Source organism: Dendropsophus ebraccatus, chromosome 6, assembly GCF_027789765.1.
Source record: "Dendropsophus ebraccatus isolate aDenEbr1 chromosome 6, aDenEbr1.pat, whole genome shotgun sequence".
NCBI classification, from domain to species: Eukaryota; Metazoa; Chordata; class Amphibia; order Anura; family Hylidae; genus Dendropsophus; species Dendropsophus ebraccatus.
The window spans coordinates 24,797,220-24,822,431 of NC_091459.1; the positions used below are offsets into that span (position 1 = coordinate 24,797,220).

The 25,212-nt window shown below is 44.7% G+C and overlaps 2 protein-coding genes across 6 annotated transcripts; one reads left to right on the top strand and one right to left on the bottom strand.

Annotated features, from left to right (window-relative positions):
• Positions 1-1,167: 1,167 nt before the first annotated feature.
• PGM3 (phosphoglucomutase 3) lies at positions 1,168-18,074 on the bottom strand. Of its 3 annotated transcripts, none has more exons than XM_069973514.1 (13): positions 17,969-18,074; positions 15,303-15,507; positions 15,041-15,225; positions 13,862-13,929; positions 12,284-12,417; positions 11,986-12,181; positions 10,258-10,415; positions 9,059-9,142; positions 7,848-7,946; positions 6,270-6,386; positions 5,861-5,983; positions 4,002-4,175; positions 1,168-1,471 (listed from the first exon to the last, which is right to left on the bottom strand). In XM_069973514.1, exons 2-13 carry the CDS (start codon positions 15,504-15,506, stop codon positions 1,382-1,384), a joined length of 1,632 nt encoding a protein of 543 aa, XP_069829615.1. In that variant the 5' UTR covers position 15,507; positions 17,969-18,074; the 3' UTR covers positions 1,168-1,381. The 3 variants fall into 3 exon arrangements, with proteins under 3 accessions (XP_069829615.1, XP_069829616.1, XP_069829614.1); XM_069973515.1 differs by having other exon boundaries at positions 17,915-17,986; XM_069973513.1 differs by lacking the exon at positions 17,969-18,074 and adding an exon at positions 17,600-17,621.
• Positions 18,075-18,107: 33 nt separating this feature from the next.
• RWDD2A (RWD domain containing 2A) lies at positions 18,108-24,027 on the top strand. 3 transcript variants are annotated; one of them, XM_069973518.1, is made up of 3 exons: positions 18,108-18,174; positions 20,993-21,223; positions 23,265-24,027. In XM_069973518.1, exons 2-3 carry the CDS (start codon positions 21,023-21,025, stop codon positions 23,952-23,954), a joined length of 891 nt encoding a protein of 296 aa, XP_069829619.1. In that variant the 5' UTR covers positions 18,108-18,174; positions 20,993-21,022; the 3' UTR covers positions 23,955-24,027. The 3 variants fall into 3 exon arrangements, with proteins under 3 accessions (XP_069829619.1, XP_069829617.1, XP_069829618.1); XM_069973516.1 differs by lacking the exon at positions 18,108-18,174 and adding an exon at positions 18,213-18,305; XM_069973517.1 differs by lacking the exon at positions 18,108-18,174 and adding an exon at positions 18,312-18,461.
• The last annotated feature ends 1,185 nt before the right edge of the window (positions 24,028-25,212 follow it).

Here is a 25,212-nt window from a genome sequence, read left to right on the forward strand (position 1 = left end):
TACAGTGTTAATCGGGATAATTAATGTAACGGGTTAATAGACTGGGTCATTACGGATGCGGCGATACCAAATATATGTATCATTTGTAGGGCATCATTTATAAAGGGGTGGGGAATGTGTATATTTATTTAATTTAACTTATTTATTTGTGTGTTTGTGTTTTTTAACTTCTGCAGGTACATCTATAGCACATGATCTGTACTGTAATGTATTATATAGTGAATGAGCTGTCAGCATTACACTGACAGCTCATACAACGATGTGCAGGGGTCTGATGCATTGCGCAGCGTCTGGGTTGCTATGGTTAACCCCTATAGCAAAGGGGGGGTCGGAGGGAGTGGATCTCCTCTGGGCAGTGGTAGCAGGAAGAGGCTGTTTCACACAGCCTCCTCCTGCTGCCACTGCCCGGAGGAGATCCGCTAGGGACAGCGGGGGGGAGGCAGCGACAGCATGACCTTTCAGGAACGTCATGTTGCAGGAGCTACTCTCTTAACAGGACGTTCCTGAAACGTCATTTTGCAGCAAGGGGTCAAAGTAGAAGGGCCCTATTACACGGGACGATTATTGTGCGAAAAATCGCTAGAATTTAAACGATAATCGTTCTGTGTAATTGCAGCCAACGATCAAAAAATCGTTCGTATGTCGTTGATCGTTGATTTAGATCTGAACCTAAAATAATCGTTAATCGTTCGCTCAAGTTCCGCATTTTTTTTTTTTTACTAATTGTTCAGTGTAATTTCACATTGCCCATTATTTTGCTGGGATCAGATGGAATAAACGATCATAGCAACGATCGTAATAACGATCATAGTAACCATTTCAGGTTAACGATAAACAATCTTGTTTACGATCGTTTATTGTTAGTCGTTAAAAATTGCTCCGTGTAATAGGACCCTAAGACCCATAAAAAAAATTTTATTTAACCGACCGTGAATTGAACCGACTTTTTCCTTTATATGTGTTCTCCATTTATGATCTATCCTTTGCTTTGTGTTCAGTAATTGCAATGACAAACCAGAAGGAGTGAACGCTCCTTTACACGGGGCAGAAATTGGTCCATTTAATCAAAAACCACCCTGTTTATAAGGGTTTTAAGAAGGTCAAGCGTATCATATAGAGCAAATAATGAAGAAAAGCTAAAAATAATAATAAACACACAAATCCAGGTAAATTGCAAAATAGTGTATTACAAGTAAGATAATTTGATATTTAATCCTTCAAAGCAGTGTATTACAAAAACACTGGAATCTAATAGTGTATATTATGATATGTCCCCCTCACTGTAAACCTTTTATATTATGGGATAGAAAAATCCAGTCCATAGAGCATTATTCGGAGTCAGAGGTCCATGTAAGCAGCATACATTTTAATCAATGGCACTTCATCTTAGAGGCTTTGGTTGATCTCCAACTCCTCCTGCGAGGTGATAGACCGCCAAGCACACCTCATGCGCCAAAGTGTCTGCATTTTCCTGTCAATGCAAAATGAGAAAAGCAGCTTTATGGGAAGAGTTACATCAGTGCCAGACTATAACATTTAGCGGGAGTCATGTATAAAGGGAGGTTACAGACCCAAGAAAAAAAAAAGGTGACGTTTATGAATTTCTCATATATACGTAATATATCACTGAACATACATGTTCATAAACACGTGTTTAAGGGGAACCTGTCACCAAAACAATGTTATCTAATCTATCACCATTATATTATAGAGCAGGAGGTGCTGAGCAGATTGATGTACAGTGGTGCCTTGGATTACGAGCATAATTTGTACTAGGACTGTGCTCGTAATCCAAATCCACTCTAATGAATAACATGTAGAACAGATGAAACAGCTGAATATGTGATATTATAAGTTACTGTACAGTATGGCAATCATCATGTGGAGTATAATGTACAGTAAGAGAACCAACCTGAAAAAGATACAGAATGGAGCTGCAGATCCCCATAATGCAGTAGCGTAGTACAACAGGCTAGAATAGAAAAGCAGGGCTGCTGTCAGAGGTCAGCGTGGTCACATGACAGCAATGGGGAAGGGGTGTGTGTTCTGCGTGGACCAATCAGGAAGTGAGAATCACAGAGCTGTGCAGGAGGACAGTGAAAGAGACTTTTCTATACAGCAGTGTGAAAGGCTGAGTGTAAGTGCAGGCATACTGTAGCAGAAATGGAGAAGATGGGAAACACAAGGGCTGACAGAGACAGCAGGGAGCATGAAGGAATGAGCAGGACAGATGTTGGCACATACATGCAGCACTCTCTGTCCTGGGAGACAGGGGTTACAGCTATGAAGAGATTACCTCCACAGTCCTGTCCCCTGATGTAAGCCCCAGTTTGAAGTGGATCTGCTATGATTTGGAAGGTGAGGGAGACTTCCTGGGTCAGAGTACAGGGCTGTAGACCCCGCTATGCAGGCCATGTCCCTCTCCCATTGCCCCTCCCACCCAAAGCAATGCTCTTATACCATGTTACAATTTTGAAAAACTGCGAGCTCTTCTGGCGAAACACTCTTAATCCAAGTTACTCTTAAACCAAGGTACCACTGTATCTTTATGGGAAAAATTCAGTATACTTTGTAATTTGTTAATTAAAGACCCTGCTTAATAAAGAGTCCAGTGGGCGGAGTCACTCAATGGACTGGACTCTTTAGCATGGAAACAGAGATTTCAATCAATAAATTATAAGTTATACTGAATCTTTTCTCAATATATATCAATCTGCTCTGCTCCTTCTGCTCTATAACATGATGCCAATAGCTTAGGTATAGAGATGAGCGAACTGCGTTCGGGTTCAAGTCCATCCGAACCCGATCGTTCGGAATTTGATTAGTGGGGGCTGCTGAACCTGGATAAAGCTCTAAGGTTGTCTGGAAAACATGGATACAGCCAATGACTATATCCATGTTTTCCACATAGCCTTAGGGCTTTAGCCAACTTCAGCAGCCACCGCTAATCAAATGCTGAAAGTTCGGGTTCGGATGGACTCGAGCATGCTCGAGGTCCGCTCATCTCTACTTAGGTACCATTTTCATGGTGACAGGTTCCCTTTAAGCTAAAACACAGGCCCCTGAGCCCTACTCCCGAGTTCTTGACCCAAAATTTTTTTATATGAAGTGAAACGCAGTTATTTAAGCCCTTAATGACTCGGTCTAGTTTGGTTCTTAAAGGACTTTAAAATAAACCAGCATCGCATTGACTTCTGTGGGTCTTGTATGTACTATATACACTTCCATTATTGATTTGTTGCTCTTCCTGTGTTCTTGGTATGCGATTTGTTTATTTCCTCTGATGTCACATTCAGTATCTTTCACAGGTGGAGTCATCGGGTGGGTGGGGCAGATTGGTTGGCTGTAATTATACACTGGTTTTAGCCCTGCCCATGTAGGCGGAGCTAATATTAGAGCTCAGTAGCAGCTGTAGCAGAAAGGGCAGCATGACATGGACGAGAGCAGGAGCTGAAAACTACCTTGCTGAAGTCCAACACTACAAGGCAACATGGCTAACCATTGTACCACCCACAAGGTAGCTATCAGCTATATACTTTCATCAGCCGCCGACTGTGCAGCTCCTATTACATGAAGAGATACACGGTTGGCGGCTGATGATTTTTAAACTTACTGAAAGACAAAATGATCAAACGATAATCGGCTCCTCAGCTGATCCTTGTCTTTATTACACGGGTGATATCTTCCCGATTCTGCCTGACTGGCCAGATAATCTCCCTGTGTAATAGGACCGTTAGTCTATTTATCTCTCTCAAGTCACTGCTCACTCCCATAGACTATAATCGGATACCATAGTGAGCTGATCTGTGTCAAAATGAATTTCAGCATAAGTATTTAGCATAATTAACATATTAAGGAAGTTGGCAGGGGAGAGGAACGATAAGTGGAAAAAGAAGAATTTTTCTCTGATAAGATACATTAAAAAAAATTTCAGTTTGCTAGAAATGTTAGATCCATGCTTTTTCCCTATGTTATTAGTTTGAAAATTCGGCAACTCTCACCTGGGTGTCGGCCTCAGCGTACACACGGACTACATCCTCGGTTCCTGAAGGACGAACAAACGCCCTGGACATATTGTACCTCCTAACAAGATCATCAATTTTCTCTTGGAGTCCTGGGGGTTTTATGGTACGTCTCTCAGCATCAGTTGTGTCTATGACTTTTCTATCTGCAACCTGCAGAGCAGTACAAAAGTTATTTCTGAAACATTTCTAGGGATATGGGAAAAACTGATAGTTATGGATGGAATGTAAGACAACAAAATACTTGGTTCTTAAAGGAGAAGTCCGGCCAAAATTTATTTTTTATATGTTATTACTGATGGAAAGTTATATAATTTTCTAATGTACATTAATTATGGGAAATGCTCATATACTGCTATTTCCCTTAATTTAGTGTTTCAGGAAGTGTTAGAATTATCTCTGAAGCAGTGACGTCACCACGAAAGGTGTAATTCCTATGGAGTGTCCAGCAGGGGGCGCTCTATATATAGAAGTCAATGAGTACCATTGACTTCTATATATAGTGCGCCCCTGCTGGACACTCCATTGGAATTACAATGGATGTGTATGTAAATGTAGTATACTGTGTTTTTGATTGAATACATTTATGAAATACTTTGGGGAGCAAGTGTCCTTGCTCCCAAAAGTATTCCATAAATGTAAGCAATCAGTACATAACAGTAAGCCCGCCGAATCGCCGCCGCCCGCCCGCCGCTACCGCACGCCCGCCGCTCTGGACTACTGAACTACTACTCTCCCCACCTGCTCATAGCATGAGCAGGTGATGGGAGAGTAGTAGCTGGGTTATATCTCCGAGATCGCCGATGCCGCGCAGGGGAGCCGCTAATCACTTCAGCCATCAGCCCCCTCCTGCTGCTTTACTCTCTGAGATATAATCCAGCTACTACTCTCCCATCACCTGCGCATGCTATGAGCAGGTGGGGAGAGTAGTAGTTCAGTAGTCCAGAGCAGCGGGCGGGCGGCGGCGATTCGGCGGGCTTACTGTTATGTACTGATTGGGGAGCAAGTGTCCTTGCTCCCCAAAGTATTCCATAAATGTAAGCAATCAAAAACACAGTATACTACATTTACATACACATCCATTGTAATTCCAATGGAGTGTCCAGCAGGGGCGCACTATATATAGAAGTCAATGGTACTCATTGACTTCTATATAGAGAGCGCCCCCTGCTGGACACTCCATAGGAATCACACATTTCGTTGTGACGTCACTGCTTCAGAGATAATTCTAACACTTCCTGATACACTAAATTAAGGGAAATAGCAGTATATGAGCATTTCCCATAATTAATGTACATTAGAAAATTATATAACTTTCCATCAGTAAAAACATATAAAAAATACATTTTGGCCGGACTTCTCCTTTAAAGGGGTACTCCAGCAAAAACATTTTTCTTTCAACTCAACTGGTGCCAGAAAGTGTCAGTGATTTGTAATTTTCGTCTATAAAAAAAAACTCAAGTATTCCAATACTTATCAGCTGCTATATGTCCTGTAGGAAGTAGCATTATTTCCAGTCTGGAGAGCAGGAGAGGTTTTCTGTGGGGATTTGCTGCTGCTCTGGACAGTTCCTGACATGGAAAGAGGTGACAGCAGAGAGCACTGTGTCATACTGTAAAGAATACACCACTTCCTGCAGGACATACAGCAGCTGATAAGTACTGGAAGACTTGAGATTTTTACATAGAAGTAAATTATAAATGTACAAAACTTTCTGAAACCAGCTGATTTGAAAGAAAAAGATTTTCTCTGCATAATCCCTTTATCACACAGTCAGTATCTGTACCTCCAGTAGTATATGTCAGCTTTATATAATTGTAACTTTTTAGCCAACTAACCGTTACTTTCAGCTGTCGGTTTGGGAGGTCGGTATACATTTCATCCCACTTCTGTACAGTAAGACCCTTGATGGACAGGATGGCTTCTATAACCAGCATGTCAGAGATAGCGTCTCCCACTGTCTGGAAAAACAAGATTTTATGGAAATACTGCATGGATTGTAAAACACATAAATCACACCCGCTCCTTTATATAACATCCACTATTGGATGGGATGAGTCTGCTGAGGATGAGCGGCTGTCTATCAGGACTTGAACGGCCAATGTCCCCAGGCAGCCATACTCCATAACCATTTGTGGCTTACCCACAGAATACTGCAGACCGGCTTTGTGTGGACTGACCCCTATGGTTATTTGCTATATAGCAGTGTCCACGGAAATAAGATGCCAGGTCCCTCGGTTTTCTTACCTGATTGATGAGATTGATGACATTTTCCAGCATCTGAGCAGCTTTTCTCGATTCCTCGCAGGCTCCCGTATTAGTCAGCTGCCTGATCTGATCTTCTGCCGTTTTACTAAACAAGACCTGTAAGATCCAAAGAGATGGAAACAGTTAAAGGAGAAGTCTGGCGATTTCTAAAATACGGGAGGGGGAAAATTGATTGTCATGTGATGATGTCATGACTGGGGGGGGAATGCCTGTCCCGGCTGATGGACTGGCTGCTCAGCCAATCAGTGACTAGAAAGGCGTCCCGCCCCAGTCACTGACTGGGTGATTGGCCAGTCCACCAGCCGGGTCGTGATGTGTCAGTTCCGGAGATCCCAGAGGTCCCACCGCTCACCATGGAGAGAGGGGACTTCCTACTTGTCTTTGATTTCCCCCTCCCCCTGTCGGCTTTTATAAATCGCTGGTCTTCTCCTTTAATAAAGCATCTAATAATATCATGGCTGCAGCAACCACCCCATGCATAGTACCCATGTGCATGAAAAAAGGGGCTTGTCTGGTTTGAACAATATATTAGTAGAAAACAGACCGCCAAACAATGAGAACGCTGTGGGACGATCTGCTGCCAGGACCCTCCCTCAAGTAACTTATCACAAAGGAAAGATAATGTCATGACCCCTGCAGCATTGTGTGTTTTATGTATACGCCGACATATTACCCTATAGGCCCAATGCACCATCAGGTAAACCGCTGCTATTTTTTTTACTTTAATCGATCGGTGCTGCTGCGGGGATGCCGTTGGTGCGTTTTTTTTTTTGTTGAATTGCCGCCCGGTTCCCGTACTTTGTGCTAGTCTTTTCCCGAGCACAGGCCAACCATGATCACTGGGGGCAGGCCCGCTGCCCCCCAGTGTGATGAAACCCACTCCCCTCTCTGACGCGGTTCCATTAGAATCAATGGAGATGTGTCCCAGATGGGATATCACCATACTGGGGGGTGCGGGCCTGCCAACAGTGCTCCGGGGCAGGCCAGTGCTTAGGAAAAGACCATCAGAGAGCGCAGAAACTGAGCGGCAATTTAAAAAAAAAAAAAAAAGGGCCGCACCAATGGCATCCCTGCACCAGCACCAATCGGTTAAGGGGAAAAAAAAAACAGCAGCGATGAACTTGAGTTCTATAACATCTAACCAATTGCTTGGCTGCTTTGTCTCACTGACTTGTGTTATTCCATGATGGTTCTGCGCGGCCGTTATTATATTGCCTTTATTTCACAATAAAAAGATTTAAAAGGAAAGAGGAAAAAAATAAAATAAATAAATAAAAAAAGTTAATAAAGTGAAGGTAAACGGTTTTCCTATCCCAAACTGAAATTGTCATTGGCTACAAAGCATAACTTGTTATATAACACGGCTGTTAATGTAAACCTGTTATCACTTCCGTTCTGACTGATAGATCTCTCCCTGTCTGGGTCTAAGGACAGATCTATCAAGCCTGATGGTGCAGGCCGAAGCCATAGGCCACCTCCCACATGACTCCTGGTTCAGGCAGAATAAAAGCCATGACCGGTTTCCCACCATATGGTCTTGCATATCAATAAACTTACTGTTCCGTGACCATTTGCTTCAAAGTAAACTCCGATATCAAACTCTTGTGCTTTATGATGTAGATGCTTGACACCGGTTTTTGCACAGTATACAGGAACCTATAAAAACATAAGAACTCATATCTGTATTAAATCAGTATTTTACAGAGGCCGCCAGACATTATGTCATTTCCACTTTATTAGGGCCCACGGCTCCATCAAAATTAGTTATTTATCAGTTTCATTTTCATTACCTAGATCCACAAGGTTAGTGTTTAACTTTTTTTTTCTCAGTAATATTTGTTAAAGTGGTTATTCAATTCAATGGAGAAATTAACAATAGGGCTCTGGAATAATACACAACACTATTCCAATGCTATTTAGCCAATTTCTTCTCCTCTCTTCCGCTCTGGTCTCACTTACTGAGGGGAAGGGGGGGGGGGGTCATGTGACCAGGAAGTTCCTGAATTTCCTGGTTATCACTGACCTGCATAGAGATTACTCCCTCACACACAGTTCAGTTTAATTCCCCATAGTTTTCTTTGACACTGTCCTCAACAAATATTCCTCATTTATTATTTGTATCATATATGCCCTGTATACAATTCTATGGGGGAGATTTATCAAACATGGTGTAAAGTGAAACTGGCTCAGTTGCCCCTAGCAACCAATCAGATTCCACCTTTCATTCCTCACAGACTCTTTGGGAAATAAAAGGTGGAATCTGATTGGTTGCTAGGGGCAACTGAGCCAGTTTCACTTTACACCATGTTTGATAAATCTCCCACTATAAGCCTGTATGTGTGAGGGGGGAAAGAGACAAAAATAGTATTAAAAATAAATCTTTCAAAAAGAAAAAAAAAGGAAATAAATCAACACATAAAGAGATCTATTTCTATGAATTTATATGTAGTTTTAGTTCTCACTCTTCACACACACAGGCTTATGGAAGGACATAAAGAAAGTATATGACATAAGGGCAGAATGTGAACCCAGAAAACTCCAGGACAATGAACAGCATACAACCTCTTGAAATACATTTTTTTTATGGAATTTTCCTCTTTATGGTGCGTTCACACCTACAGGATCTGCAGCTGATTTTCTGCAGCAGATTTCAGTTAAATAACTGAACACAGCCTCAAATCTGCTACAAATCTGCTGCAGATCCTGTAGGTGTGAACGCACCCTTAAATAATATTAAAAAAAACTATGAATAATGAAATTCCAGTCACCTTCATATTTTCTTCTAAGTATCGAGTGGAGCTGCCATTTGCATAGGCTGTTTGCACTACCGCCATATTGAGCTCTAAACCGACCTGCAATGACAAATAACATTACATATAGTCACACAGTATCCAGTATATAACAAATAACAGAATATATGCTCAGACTGGTATTCAGCTATTTCATGAAATATTCGTAAGACACTAGCTATGTCATGGGTTCTCTTATTGCCATCACCGCTCCATCCAATTCTAGCAGAGCAGAGACTTCCGGATACCGGGTTTGTGTTGGACAGCCTACCCCTTTATAGTATTATATATAACGATATACAGAACACAAGGAAAGGGACCCTGCTCTGTACAATGCTGTGCAGTAGAACTAGAGTAGAGCAGGGGGATCAGGAACTGAAGGGCTTAGATAGCCCTGCAGTTCCCGACACAGACATTGGTGGCAGCAGAGGGGGCTGTGTAACCTCTTATTGCTGCCACTCAACAGAAGTGGAATTGTACATAAACTATACATTTTTTAAAATAAACCCATATTACAAGGTAATATAACTTTATTAACGTATATCTGAAGTACCCCTTTAAGAACATACAGTCAGAAAAGTTCAACAAGCCCCATAGTGAGCAGCACATCAGCTTACATATGCCTTAAAAAATACCTTAAAGGGGTACTCTATCGATTTTTTTCTTCTTTCAAATCAACTGGTGTCAGATGCTTATACAGATTTGTGATTTACTTCTATTTAAATACTTCAGTCTCCCAGTAATTATCAGCTGCTGTATGCCCTGCAGGAAGTGGTGCATTCTTTCCAGTCTGACACTCCACTCTCTGCTGCCAACTCTGTCTGTGAGTAATCTACTGTCACAGTAGTAGCAAATCCCCATAGAAAACTTTTCCTGCTCTGGACAGTTCCTGTCTCAGACAGAGATGTCAGCAGAGAACACTGTGTCAGACTGGAAAGAATACACTACTTCCTGCAGGACATACAGCAGCTGATAAGTACTGAAAGACTAGAGATTTTTAAATAGAAGTAAATTACAAATCTATATAACTTTTTCATAACAGTTGATTTGAAAGAAAAAACAATTTGCTGGAGTACCCCTTTAAAACTACTAATTTAAACCAAAATGTCACATGGGTAGTGAATGTACTTCAAAAAAGTACTCCGGCCCTTGATTTACAGTAAAGACTTGTGCCTCACCTTCACTAAGAGTTCTTTGATAAAAGTGCTTATCAGTGTGGCAATCTTATCCCCGTCCAGAAGGTGGAAGCGGCCGTCGCTGTCCTTGTAGTAGTAAACAATGCGGTCAGCATCGCCATCAAAAGAGCAGCATCGCTCACCCTGCTTCATATCAATGCCTAAAACCACAAAAGCAGACAGGAGATATCTCAAAAGATATACTGCACAAAACCTACACACACACCATGAATTTTCACAGTTACTTTCATCTGTATTGACACAGAATAGCCAATATGGCTGCTGGCACAGGTGCTTTACAAAACACATGGGGGGAGATTTATCAAACATGGTGTAAAGTGAAACTGGCTCAGTTGCCCCTAGCAACCAATCAGATTCCACCTTCCTCACAGACTCTTTGGAAAATGAAAGTTGGAATCTGATTGGTTGCTAGGGGCAACTGAGCCAGTTTCACTTTACACCATGTTTGATAAATCTCCCCTATCTGCTTTATTTTGTAGAAGCACCTTAAACTGTCAGTATTAAAGGGAATCTGTCAGATCCAAGTCACATTCCAAACGTCTGACACTGTTAGATAGAAATTAGGTCAAGGAGACACATGGTACCTTTCATATATCTGTCTGTGCTTCCAGAATGTAGAAAAATGTTTTTATTCTCCAGTAGAAAGTGTCAGCGAGGCTTTCTCGAGCTCCTGACCTGCTTAAAGTAACACCTTCTAACTACCCTCACCATACCTGTCCCTGCTTGACTGACAGTCAGCTGCAAGTCGAGCTCAAAGCAGTCAGGGATGGGAGGAGGTGGTACAGCCCTCAGCAGAGAAGGAGCCAGGGAAAGCCTCTCTGACACTTTTTCACTGGAGAATAAAAGCATTTTACATAGAAACATAGAATATTGACATCAGCAAAAGACAACTGGGTCCATCTAGTCTGACCTTTTTAGTATTTCCATTCTTCTACATTCTACTCCATTTTTCTACATATGGAAGCACAGATCCATATATGAAAGTTACCATGTGTCTCCTTGAGCTAACAGGGTAAGCAGTTTGGAACAGCTGACAGATTCCCTTTAAACTCAGAAGGTGTAACATAGTGGCCAAGGAAAAAGACGCGGGATCTGAGCGGACTTGAAACGGATCCCGCCTCTGTCACCGAGTGGCTCAGCGGACCTGAGACGTCACGTCTCAGGCCCGCGTCGGACACCTGGAAGCGGCCAGGAACCGGGCATCGGAGCGACGCGATGCGGGACCCGCCGCTGGAAATGGGGAGGTGAGTGGACGTCTTTTTCCTCGGCCACCTCCTCCCCGCTCCCAGTAAAAAAGTGCCCACACACTGGAGTACCCCTTTAAAGGGAACCTGCCACCTAGACAATGCTATTTTATCTATCTATGCCATCATGTTATAGAGCAGAAAGAACTGAGCAGATCGATATATATCTTTGTGGGAAAAGATGCAGTATAACATGTAACTTGCTGATTGAAATCCCTGCTCATTCTGTGATAAGGAGTCCAGTGGGCGGGGTCACTCAATGGACGTGACTCTTTAGCATGGAAAAATCTGAGATTTCAATCAATAAATTAAAAGTTGTATTGAATCTTTTCCTACAGAGATATATATCAATCTGCTCAGCTCCTTCTGCTTTATAACATGATGCCGATAGCTTAGATAGCATTTTCATGGTGATGGGTTCCCTTTAAACACATACATTGGGAATCTGAAGTGCTGTTGTCTTTACCTTGGGGGGGTTTCTGCTGCACCTTCACATAGTCTGCTCCGCACATGTAGTTTAATCTCCCTATAGAGCCATCATTGTATAACTGTAAGGAGAGCCGGGGCTGAAGATGCTGTTCCATCTCCTTTATCTTCAAAGCGCCGATGCCATTCGCTCCGTCTATGCTCAAGCACGTTCTTTCTGATTCGCAGTCAGGAGACTATGGACACAGTTGGAAATTTATGTTATTTTTGTTTCTTTCATTTCACTACATTTTATTATTTAGATAAAACCATCATGAGCTGTTGGACTGGGTCAGCACCTGTTTGACTAACTCATTGAAGGCTGTAGAGAGTTTCCGGTAATACCCTTCAACACTTGGCTCTCCGTATCTTCCATCTGTATTGCGGCAACGGACAACATAATGCAGCTGCGGGGTAGTCACCAGGCCGTAATCTGCAAACACAATGACGGAAAAATGTTAATAACTCCCGATGCTGCTAGACCTAAAAGTGTCACTGTTGTATTCAAAATTGGGTATATTAGGCAAATATGCCATTATCTGCATTCAAAAAGACTTTCCCCAGATCTCCCCCCCCCCTTCCTCTCTCTCATCCACTGCTCATTATCAGGAAATCTGGACTCTTTGACAAAAGTCGAGCCCTGTGTAATCTATGGAGAGGGGAGGGGGGGGGAAGGAGATTAGTCGCCAGCAGAGAACAAAGGACTACACAGCAGGACCTGTGCAAAAGACGGTATTCAGTGATCGGAGAGGTCAGTGCCGATATCAGAGGAGATAGCCCGGTGATGTAGCTGTAAATTAACTCTTTGTTGTCCTGTTTTGGTGCCTCATCTCCCTCCACCCCTCCCCTCTCCATAGAAAACCATGAAGACAGGGGGAGAGCTTCAAACCGCTTTTTCATGATAAAAATGCATTTTTCGGCTAATCGCCTGGACTATTGATCGTTAAAGCATCTTCCATCCCTGTCATTGTGAACATATAGAAATTTCAGACGCAACAATATCTACTGATTATGAACCTGGTCTCTCGTGATGGCCCACTAACTCCGGTCACTCAACATCCAGATATTCCTCCAGGTACTGAGTGCAATCCATTCTTGCCGTCCCTCATACATAACCCTCTTAGATTCTTCCATGTTATATTCTCTTCCTCGCTTCCTTCTTATGAAACATTGGTCCATGACACCGCTCGCTCCTCCAGCTAAAAGGGGTTGGCCACTTTATAGTAAAATAGTTCAGTGTACAGTATTAGGCAGAGTTCACACCAGCTACTACTACTACTACGACGATCGTTTACTCCATCTGATCCCAGCAAATGAATGATGTGGAATTGTACGGAACAATTATCAAACAAATGTGGAATCATAGCGATTTTAGGTTCAGCTCACACAAACGATTTATTCGATTGTTGCCAGGCATGGAAGCTAAAGGGGTTGGCCATTTTACAGTAAAATAGTTCAGTGTACAGTATTAGTCAGTATATACAGTAAGTACACTAACAGCAGCTCTCTGTGTACCTTATAGTGGTAAAATCAGACTCCTCTCCTCCAGGCTGTGCTGTCCTGCTCTGTGGCGAGTCTGTCCATAAGATGACCGACATGGAGGAGCATGTGACCACGCTCCGCCCCTCTGTGTCCACCATAGGCATATACAGGCTTAGTAGTGGACATCTTTCATGTCGGCCATCTTATGGACAGACTCACCAGGGCAGCACAGCCTGGAGGAGGGGAGTCTTGATATTACTCTATGAGGTACACAGGGAGCTGCTGTCAGTATATACATTGAGCACACTTACTAATACTGTACACTGAGCAATTTTACTATAAAGTGGCCAACCCCTTTAAACCATAAATAGGAGATCATGCAGCATTTCACCTACCTTGGTATTTGGATTCAAGGGCAGTCACCCCATCAATAACAGCAAGGGACAGGTTTTCACTGCTTGGCCTGCCAATGTTAATAAGACAATGGATAAGTAACTAGATGATTTGTTATCAGCAGAATAGTTTATAGGTATAGTTATATTAGTACAAGTACAAACACAAGTCTAACAAGCAAAGAGCATAGCCAGAGGGTGTAACAATTCAATGTGAAAAATGCCCACTCACAAATTAAAAGGGGGTTTCCAGGGAAAACTCATTGATGGCTTATCCACAAGATAGGCCATTAATAGCCTCCTTACACAGTGTACTAGAGGTGGTGCTAGGTTACTGCAGCATAGTTCCCATTCACTTTATTGGGAGCTGCACAACAGTAACACAGCCTGGCCTATAGACAAAGTACAGAGCCAAGGCCTCTAGCTCCGGGGTTATTCAGTGGAAATCTTTTTCTTTCATATCAACTGGTTTCAGAAAGTTATATACATTTGTAATTTACTTGTATTTCAAAATCTCAAGTCTTCCAGTACTTATCAGCAGGAAATGTTGTTTTCTTTTCAGTCTGACACAGTGCTCTCTGCTCAGCACCAGCAAATCCCCATAGAAAACCTCTCCTGCTCTGGACAGTTCCTGTCTCGGACAGAGGGTGGCAGCAGAGAGCACTGTGTCAGACTGAAACGAAAACAACATTTTCTGCAGGACATACAGCAGCTGATAAGTACTGGAAGACTTGAGATTTTTAAATAGAAGTAAATTACAAATCTATATAACTTTCTGAAACCAGCTGATATGAAAGAAAAAGATTTTTGCTGAATAACCCCTTTAGGGTAGCTTCACACGTACCGTATCGCTGCGTTTTTGGTGCGATTTTTACATGATTTTCATGTGGAAATCAAAACGCGCATGTAAAAATCGCACCAAAAACGCAGCAATAAAAACGCAGCGATACGGTACGTGTGAAGGCACCCTTAGGGTGCATTCACACATACAAGATCTGCAGCACATTTCATGGCCCAGATTTGAAGCTGCAGATTTGCTTTGAATCTGCAGCTTAAAATCTGGGCCATCAAATCTGCTGCAGATTCTCTATGTGTGAACACACCCTTAAAATCAAGAGGTATCCAGCTAAGCATCACGGTTTCTATTCTAGAGGCCTAACCAAACCACTTGACTCCTCTTACCGGGTATCTCTCCCAATAGCTACACTGGACTCCTCTTGCATGTTGATGGCTTCCTGCTTGATGATGCTGGTCAGCACAGTCTGCAGTTCCTGCTCCTCAGCATTGGCCAGGTTAGTAGCATACATCTCCCACTCCTGATGAAGCATTTCTCCCATGGGGTCCACCAGCTTCACTCCATTATCTTCCTAGATGAGAAGGTTTCATGATGTCACCAACTAATCAATAATGGAGGGAAACCGAACCATAATCCATTGGCACTAACCTCAGGGTTGTGAGAGGCCGTCACCATGACTCCAATAACAGACTTGGTCTTCTTTGACCTAAGTACGGCCAACAAGCCCATGCGGTACATAACATGGTCCAGATGTTCTGCTTTGGAACGAAACCCTGCAGTGCCATATTGGAGGGTAAGTCCGACAGGTTTGGCATGGCGGGCAGAGGACCTCAGCACAGCTTCCAAATGCATCCTGTAATAGAACGTATACAGGTCAAGAAGGTCAAGTCACACATGGAGCTAGATCAGGGATGGGGAACCATCGGCCCTCCAGCTGTTGCAAAACTACAATTCCCATCATGCCTGGAAAGCCAAAGCCGAAGACCTAAAAATATGGGTGAAGCTAACAGTTTCCTAGGACGTTCACCATTCAAGGATTCTGGTATGATGGTTTGGTCAATGGTCCTAGATCAGAAGTGGGGAACCTTCGGCTCTCCAGCTGTTGCAAAACTACAATTCCCATCATGCCTGGCCAGCCGAAGCTTTAGCTTATATGCCATATAGTTATTGTGGAGATCTGCCTATGGCTGGGTTCACACTGCGCTTTTGCAATCAGTTTTTTTTAATCAGTTTTATGCAAAAAAAACAGATGCATTAGTGTTTCCATTGACTTCCAAAAAAAGAAAAAAAAAAAAAAAAAAAAAAACCACTGATCAAAGCGTATTTTTTTAACCTATACAAAAACACAGTCAGCCACGTTTTTGTGTATGCTAAAAAAAATGGATGTGTTGTGATCTGTTTTTTATAACTTAAAGTGACTCTGTACCCACAATCTCACCCCCCCCCCCCCCAAACCACTTGTACCTTCGGATAGCTGCTTTTAATCCAAGATCTGTCCTGGGGTCCGTTCGGCAGGTGATGCAGTTATTGCCCTAAAAAACAACTTATAAACTTGCAGCCCTGTGCCAAACGACTATGCCTAGATTGTGTATGCATTAGGCTGGCACAACCTCTCTGTCCCTCCTCCCCACCCTCCTCATCATTAGGAATGCTCCAGGCAGATTGTCTCCTATTCATCCGCTGTGAGAACACGGCACATGGGCTGGATCATTAAGGCACCTGTGCAGTTTTCACTGCAGAGGAATAGGAAAAATGATGATGAGGGCGGCGAGGAGAAACAGAGGGGTGGCGCAAAGTTAGGGCACAGATACTCCAAGCCATGGCCGTTGGGCACGGGGCTGCAAGTTTAAAAGTTGTTTTTATGACAATAACTGCATCACCTGGCGAACGGACCCCAGGACAGATCTTGGATTAAAAGCAGCTATCCGAAGGTACAAGCTGTTTGGGGGGGACAGATTGTGGGTACAGAGTCGCTTTAAGTCAATGGAAAACAAGATCAAAACAGATGCACACATATACATCTGTCTTTTCATCAGTTTTTTTTTTGTATATAACGGATAAAAAAAAAAAAAAAAAAAAAACATTGCAAAAACGCAGTGTAAACCCAGCCTTACCTGCCTGCTGTTTTACGGCTGGGACGGTTGGTCCACCATAGTACAGTACGTCACTGCTGAGTTACCAAACGTACCATCTGAAGGTATGTGCACACTACGGAATCCCCGCGGATCACCCACTGCGGATTCCGCAGCTCGCCACCGCTTGTGGACGCGCACATCTCTGCTGGTCCAATAGGCTTCATTTTATGGTTTGCCAGATTCCGCCATCCACCTGATGAGTGCGTAGGTTCATTATTTGGGCGGATGGTGGAATCTGGGGCGAGCTGAGCGATCCGCAGGGATTCCGTAGTGTGCACATACCATGAATCAACCACTCATGGCCTGGTCCCCTACCTGTGTGATTTCTCTCCAGGGATCATCCGCTCTTGGTATCCTTTACTCTACGTACTATAATTCAGGAACAGCAAACAACTATTTCAGAAATACCAGATCGGCACCTCGAGGCCCCAAAAGTCTTTCTGCCCTCAAAGACAATCAAGTCCCCCCACTAACAGGGCAATCTAGGATTAAATAAAACATGGCCGCTTTCTTCCAGAAACAGCAGTTCTCAGTTTGTGTGTTATATCACAGCTATGCTCCATTGAAGTAAATGGAGAAGGGTTGTAATACTACACACAACCTGAGGACAGGGGTGGCACTGTTTTAACCATAACCAAAGAATCTTGCTTTCTGATGTAGAGAGAAGAAATGAGATAGTAAAAGTATACACTACTGGCAATTTCCAGCATACTCACCCCACAGCATGGTCATAGGACAAAATACGGTAGTTGTGACTTGCTTTATGGCCCAATTACCTGCCATAAGCTGAGTGTGGCCCCTTATACTCACCTTATAAACAACCCCATTGTCTCAGAACCAAGTTACTGGCGGATTTAGCCCCTAGTAACAATGATCAGATGGATCATACAGATCTGATGACACTGATACATGTGACATGTGGGCTATACACCCTATACAGCAGGGGGAGGGAGCCTTGGTTCTCCAGCTGATGCAAAACTACAACTCCCATCATGCCTGGACAGCCAAAGCTTTAGCTTTGGCTGTCCAGGCATGATGGGAGTTGTAGTTTTGCCAAAGTTCCCTCCCCCTGATATACACAGTATAGAATACAGCAGCCAAAAACTTTAACAGAATGACCCCCACCCTGGCAGTGACTTCCTGCTATGTGGAGGAGCCCGGGCAGCATCCTGCTCCTACCTGCTCTCCTCTTCCCTGACCAGGAAGGTGACGATCCGCAGATGACGTAGACAGATGAGTGATCCAGGCAGTGACGTCACCAGCTCCGGTTTGGTAGCGCTGTCAGCGTCCTTCTGGCTCCGCCCACCGCGTGCGCTGATAGGAAGAGGCTGAGATCTCAGTAGCCAATCAGGACACAGAAGGCGGGATAAGCTGAGGTGGCACAGGTCGGTTACACTTCCGTTGCTGCCGTTCTATATGTATCGCGCATGTCGGTTGTGTATAGGTAGCGCGTAACTTGGCGGCCGTTAGCAGTGCGCTGATACACAGCATACACTGGGAGAGAGCGGCTTGTAGTGTATGTACGGTAATCCGCCAGCAGGGGGCGCGAACTCTCCTCCGGGTTTTAGCGATGGAGAACTCCTTGCCCCATAGATAATGAAAGGCGTGATAGAATTCTGATCGCCTGCGACCACCACTAGGGGGCGCTCTCTGGCTACAGGGTTTTCTACGGGTAACTTCACGTCCGTTTAGCGTATACATTATACATTATCAAACGCGAAGCATTCGGGTTCCTATAATGTTACTAAACCCAAACATTTTGACAGGTTGATGCATTGGGAGTGGAATTACCCTTTTTGTGCTGGGGGGTAACCCCCACAGTAATATGGCCCCCTGTGTGCCCCCACAGTAATATGGCCCCCTGTTTGCCCCCCACAGTAATATGGCCCCTGTGTGCCCCCACAGTAATATGGCCCCCTGTGTGCCCCCACAGTAATATGGCCCCCTGTGTGCCCCCACAGTAATATGCCCTTCTGTGTGCCCCCACAGTAATATGGCCCCCTGTGTGCCCACCCACAGTAATATGGCCCCCTGTGTGCCCCCACAGTAATATGGCCCCCTGTGTGCCCCCACAGTAATATGCCCTTCTGTGTGCCCCCACAGTAATATGGCCCCTGTGTGCCCCCACAGTAATATGGCCCCTGTGTGCCCCCACAGTAATATGGCCATCTGTGTGCCCCCACAGTAATATGGCCCCCTGTGTGCCCCCCCCACAGTAATATGGCCCCCTGTGTGCCCCCCACAGTAATATGGCCCCCTGTGTGCCCACCCACAGTAATATGGCCCCTGTGTGCCCCCCACAGTAATATGGCCCCCAGTGTGCCCCCACAGTAATATGCCCTCCTGTGTGCCCCCCACAGTAATATGGCCCCCTGTGTGCCCCCCACAGTAATATGCCCCCCTGTGTGCCCACCCACAGTAATATGGCCCCTGTGTGCCCCCACAGTAATATGCCCTCCTGTGTGCCCCCCACAGTAATATGGCCCCCTGTGTGCCCACCCACAGTAATATGGCCCCCTGTGTGCCCCCCACAGTAATATGGCCCCCTGTGTGCCCACCCACAGTAATATGGCCCCCTGTGTGCCCCCCACAGTAATATGGCCCCTGTGTGCCCCCCACAGTAATATGGCCCCTGTGTGCCCCCACAGTAATATGGCCCCCTGTGTGCCCCCCACAGTAATATGCCCTCCTGTGTGCCCCCCACAGTAATATGGCCCCTGTGTGCCCCCACAGTAATATGGCCCCCTGTGTGCCCCCACAGTAATATGGCCATCTGTGTGCCCCCACAGTAATATGGCCATCTGTGTGCCCCCCACAGTAATATGGCCCCCTGTGTGCCCCCACAGTAATATGGCCCCCTGTGTGCCCCCCACAGTAATATAACCATCTGTGTGCCCCCACAGTAATATACCCCCTGTGTGCCCCCACAGTAATATGCCCCCCTGTGTGCCCCCCACAGTAATATGGCCCCCTGTGTGCCCCCCACAGTAATTTGCCCTCCTGTGTGCCCCCCACAGTAATCTGCCCTCCTGTGTGCCCCCACAGTAATATGCCCTCCTGTGTGCCCCCCACAGTAATTTGCCCTCCTGTGTGGCCCCCCACAGTAATATTCCCCCCACAGTAATATGCCCCCCACAGTAATATGCCCTCCTGTGTGCCCCCACAATAATATAACCATCTGTGTGCCCCCACAGTAATATGCCCTCCTGTGTGCCCCCAGAGTAATATGACCCCCTGTGTGCCCCCCACAGTAATATGCCCTCCTGTGTGCCCCCACAGTAATATGCCCTCCTGTGTGCCCCCACAGTAATATGCCCTCCTGTGTGCCCCCCACAGTAATATGCCCTCCTGTGTGCCCCCACAGTAATATGGCCCCCTGTGTTCCCCCACAGTAATATGGCCATCTGTGTGCCCCCCACAGTAATATGCCCTCCTGTGTGCCCCCCACAGTAATATGCCCTCCTGTGTGCCCCCCACAGTAATATGCCCTCCTGTGTGCCCCCACAGTAATATGGCCATCTGTGTGCCCCCACAGTAATATGCCCTCCTGTGTGCCCCCCCCCCTGGTAATATGGCCCCCTGTGTGCCCCCACAGTAATATGCCCTCCTGTGTGCCCCCCCTGGTACTATGGCCCCCTGTGTGCCCCCCCCCCCACAGTAATATGCCCTCCTGTGTGCCCCCCCTGGTAATATGGCCCCCTGTGTGCCCCCCCCACAGTAATATGCCCTCCTGTGTGCCCCAAGTGTAATAATCTTTCCATTTCTGACACTGTTGCTCAATGTTGTTGGTTTCACCTACCTTTAGCTGTGCACCCTCTTACCACTAGATGGAGCTGGTCTCCTTTTTTTTGTACAGCACCAACTGATTCCGCAGCACATTACATAGTTTGTCCATTTTCGTCCCTGTCCCCATTATCTGTATATTTTGGGAGGAAACCCACACAAACATGTAGAGAACAAACAAACTCTTTGCAGATCTTGCTCTTTAATGACAAATAACGGCCGTTGTTTTAAAATAACGGCAATTATTTGCCATTTAATTTGTATTTTTTGGTCCAATCCTATTCAGCTGTAACCAACCAGGTAAAAAACCAACCAGTAGCAGCCCAGTAATACCAGTCACCCAGTAATACCAGTCACCTCCAGGAATCCCCAGCATCCTCTGTTAGAGATGTCATGTTCTCCCCCTTCCTCTTTCTTCAGGTGGAGTTGGCGCCCCACTTCTCCGCCATTATGAGTACAGACGTGAAGCAATGCCTTGAACTTCAGCTTTTAGAAATGGAAATGCTCTTCTCAATGTTCCCGAGCAAAGAGGACATTGTCATCAAAGGAGTAAATTCACTTTCCATTATAAGAAGATACTTAGAGGGAACATACGAGTCTCTGCCGCCATCCATTGAATTTTCAGTTTTTGTTAACACTGACAATATAAAGGTAAGAATTGTTTTTTTATGTATACTGTATGTATACTGTGTACTGTATGTATACTGTGTACTGTATGTGTACTTTATGTGTACTGTATGTATACTGTGTACTGTATGTGTACTGTATGTATACTGTGTACTGTATGTATACCGTGTACTGTATGTATACTGTGTACTGTATGTGTACTGTATGTATACCGTGTACTGTATGTATACTGTGTACTGTATGTGTACTGTGTACTGTATGTGTACTGTATGTATACTGTGTACTGTATGTATACTGTGTACTGTGTACTGTATGTGTACTGTGTACTGTATGTGTACTGTATGTATACTGTGTACTGTATGTATACTGTGTACTGTATGTGTACTGTATGTATACTGTGTACTGTATGTGTACTTTATGTGTACTGTATGTATACTGTGTACTGTATGTGTACTGTATGTGTACTGTGTACTGTATGTATACTGTGTACTGTGTACTGTATGTGTACTGTGTACTGTATGTGTACTGTATGTATACTGTGTACTGTATGTATACTGTGTACTGTATGTGTACTGTGTACTGTATGTGTACTGTGTACTGTATGTGTACTGTGTGTGTTGTTCAACTGTTTCTGAGCAGAGATGTATATAGAAATCATAGATGTGCACAGACTTCCCATAGAAACTCCATTAAAGGGGAACCGTCACCGCCGAGGAGGAAGGTATGTCTCTTACCTTCATCCTTGGTGCAATTCCAATGTATATAGTCGTTTTCTCCACTCTCTGGTAAGACCGTCAGGAGCACTGGCCTGCCCCCATATCGACCATCCGGCCCGTCCACAGATCGGTGCTATGGAGGCGGGCAGCGCCATGGAAGCTGTGGAGGAAATTTTAGGAAGCACTCCCCCCAAAATGTTTTATTTGCTCCCCAGCTGCAGGCTGGCACATATACTCACCCGTGATAATCACATCCCCGCCGTGCAGCTTCATTCCGGTGCTATAACGCCGTTCGGATTCTGCTCTCGCTGGTGTCACCACTCTTTTGCCCCCCCCCCCCCCCCTTGATCCTTAAGTGATTTTAAAGACTGAGTTGGCTGAATCTCACAGCTACTAAACATCAGCATATGAAACTCCTGTCTTATGGCCGTATTACATGCCACGATCTAGAGTCTTTTACCATGAACACGGAACGATTATCGTTTGAATTTTCGCGCTAACGATCCCGATCGTGTAAACACAGTAAACAATCAAGCGACGAGCAAGAAATCGATAATTTTGACCTTTCAACGTGTTCTCAAAAAAACGTGTTCGCAAAAAATTTGCAGATTGCTTTGTGTAAACAGTCTTTCACCGATTTACCCTACGTGTGAGATTTAGCGATCTTAAAACGATCACAATAAAGAATTTTCCAAACGATACATCGTTCCATCTAAACGCTGATCGTTTTATAAAAACACATTGTTACTTCGAAATCGTTAATCGTTCGATTGGGCAAATTATCGCTCTGTGTAAACTCAGCACCAAGCGATAATCGGCCAAGTACGGCCAATAATCGTTTAGTGCCATAGGGTTCTTAATAAAGTCCCTTAATAAAGTTACATAACAAAATCCTGTCTGCTTGCAGCAACCACTAGGGGGAGCACATTGTATATGAGTTTATACTTCTAGAATTCATCTGGAAGGTGTACAAACCTGTAAGCTGCTAATAGTGGCCGCAGGCAGATACTGTGGGGCCGATTTACTATGATTATAAATATATGCGAGCATCCGGCTCTTTATTAACTAGATGCTCACATGTAATCATAGTGTTATACATAGCTGCCAGTCTATGGAGATGCATTACACATCAGCAGCATGCAATAAAGGGAGATTGGAGGAGATTTATCAAACATGGTGTAAAGTGAAACTGGCCCAGTTGCCCCTAGCAACCAATCAGATTCCACCTTTCATTTTCCAAAGAGTCTGTGAGGAATGAAAGGTGGAATCTGATTGGTTGCTAGGGGCAACTGAGCCAGTTTCACTTTACACCATGTTTGATAAATCTCCCCCATTATCTCTTCTTACAGGTGAAAACCGAGTTGCACGTGTATCTTCCGCACAGTTATCCTATGAAGGAACCGCAGCTGTTTGTCCGCTCCAGCGCCCTGGACAAGCCGCAGCACAGTGATCTGAATAAATGTCTGACAACCTATGTAAGCTCCCTGGATCGCGGGGATCTGTGCATCACAAATGCTATACAGTGGCTGACCGACAACATCGCCTCCTATGTGGGGAAATCCAAGCACAACCATGGGAATGAAGTCGGCATGAAAAAAGTTTCCGTGACTTTCCATCGCATGTGGATTTATAGCCACCATATATACCGGCAGGAATTAAGGAAAAAGATATTGGACTGCGCTAAGCGACTAAATTTGACCGGTTTCTGCTTGACAGGGAAGCCAGGTGTGATCTGTATAGAGGGGGATAAGCAGCAATGTGAGGAGTTCTGGCGGGATATCCGCTACCCTAACTGGAAGCATATCTCATGTAAGCACACAGAGAGCAAAGACGTGACCGACTCCATGGACAGCCTAAGACTCTTCCAGTCCTTTGAAGAACTGATTTTTGAAGCACATGGAGACTATGGACTGAGGAACGATTATCATATGGACCTAGGACAGTTCTTTGAATATCTCCGGAAGCATCGGAGCGAGCATATCTTTCAGATTTTATTCGGCATCGAGGGGAAATCTGGATCGGATTCATTTGCTGACTGAACGTAAGTAGAGATGAGCGAACCTGGAGCATGCTCGAGTCGATCCGAACCCGACCTTTCGCATTTGATTAGCGGTGGCTGCTGAAGTTGGATAAAGCCCTAAGGCTATGTGGAAATCATGGATATAGTCATTGGCTGTATCCATGTTTTCCAGACAACCTTAGAGCTTTATCCAAGTTCAGCAGTCCCCGCTAATCGAATGCCTAACGTTCAGGTTCGGATCGTCTCGAACCCGAACCCGGTTCGCTCGTCTCTAAACGTAAGCCGTAAGAACAGACTGGACCAATGGGATGAGCCTCAAAAACCAGCAATAAAATAGTTTGGGTGGCCACATGAAAATGTTCAAATAAAACCGTGTTGGAGGTGACGACAAACTTCACGGAGATCTGTTGTTTGTCAGATATTGATCAGAAAGAAAAGCGGAAAAAACGAAGACGTTATGGAACTCACCAGGTCAACGCTATCCCAAGATGTGCCCAAAGACGGCAAAGAACAGGTTAATGCAAAAGGTTTACCTCATAAAGCCCAGAATATTGACGCGTTTCAGGAGTACACCCCCCCTTCATCAGACAAAAAGTGGATGAGATAAAAAGTGCACTGAATGAAATGAACCATTGGCATTTACCCATTATTTGCTGTCTTTGGGCACATTTTTGGATGGTACTGAGTAGATCGGCCGAGGTCCAGGTTCGTATGAACCCGAACCATGGGCATTTGACACTCGCTGCCTTCCCGTTCCATGGGGAAGGTGAAGACAGCCTGAGTACCACCTGGGAAACGGGATACGGCTTAGGTAATAGGCTGTATTCCTGTTTTCCAGGCAGTACTCGGGCTGTCTCCACCTTCCCCACAGACCGGAAAGGCAGCGGGTGTCAAATGCCGATGGTTCGGGTGGGTACGAACCTGAACCTCGGCCCTGTTCCATCATCTTTAGTGCTAAGTACTGAGCACCATATACTTTTTGTGTTTTTTAAAACCTTTTTATCATCTTTGTAATCATACCCGGGCCCTTGTTGGGAGCAACCTGTTTAATTTGGTAGTCCGTCTTTATGCCCCTCCATAGCGTTTAGCCGACGTTGGTGTATAACCGGGATGACTACTGTACCCCTGGTATTGAAAGGGGTAGTATGTACAAAGCCCAAGGGGCAAGCAGGTAAGCAGTTTTTCATCTGCGCTCTCCACTTATCTCCCTAAGGTATTACCGAGGGTCCTGGGCCCTTGTTTTGGTTTTTTTTGCTCTTATCAGATATTGATCAAGA

Bases quoted from the DNA above. Each gene is read 5' to 3' on its own strand.
- PGM3 (XM_069973513.1), bottom strand. The intron at 5,984-6,269 runs GTAAGAAAACCG...TTGTTTTTCCAG, and splicing joins TCATCAATCTCATCAATCAG to ACAGTGGGAGACGCTATCTC. The intron at 1,472-4,001 runs GTGAGAGTTGCC...TTGCATTGACAG, and splicing joins ACGCTGAGGCCGACACCCAG to GAAAATGCAGACACTTTGGC.
- RWDD2A (XM_069973518.1), top strand. From the start codon at position 21,023: ATGAGTACAGACGTGAAGCAATGCCTTGAACTTCAGCTTTTAGAAATG. The intron at 21,224-23,264 runs GTAAGAATTGTT...CTCTTCTTACAG, and splicing joins TTAACACTGACAATATAAAG to GTGAAAACCGAGTTGCACGT.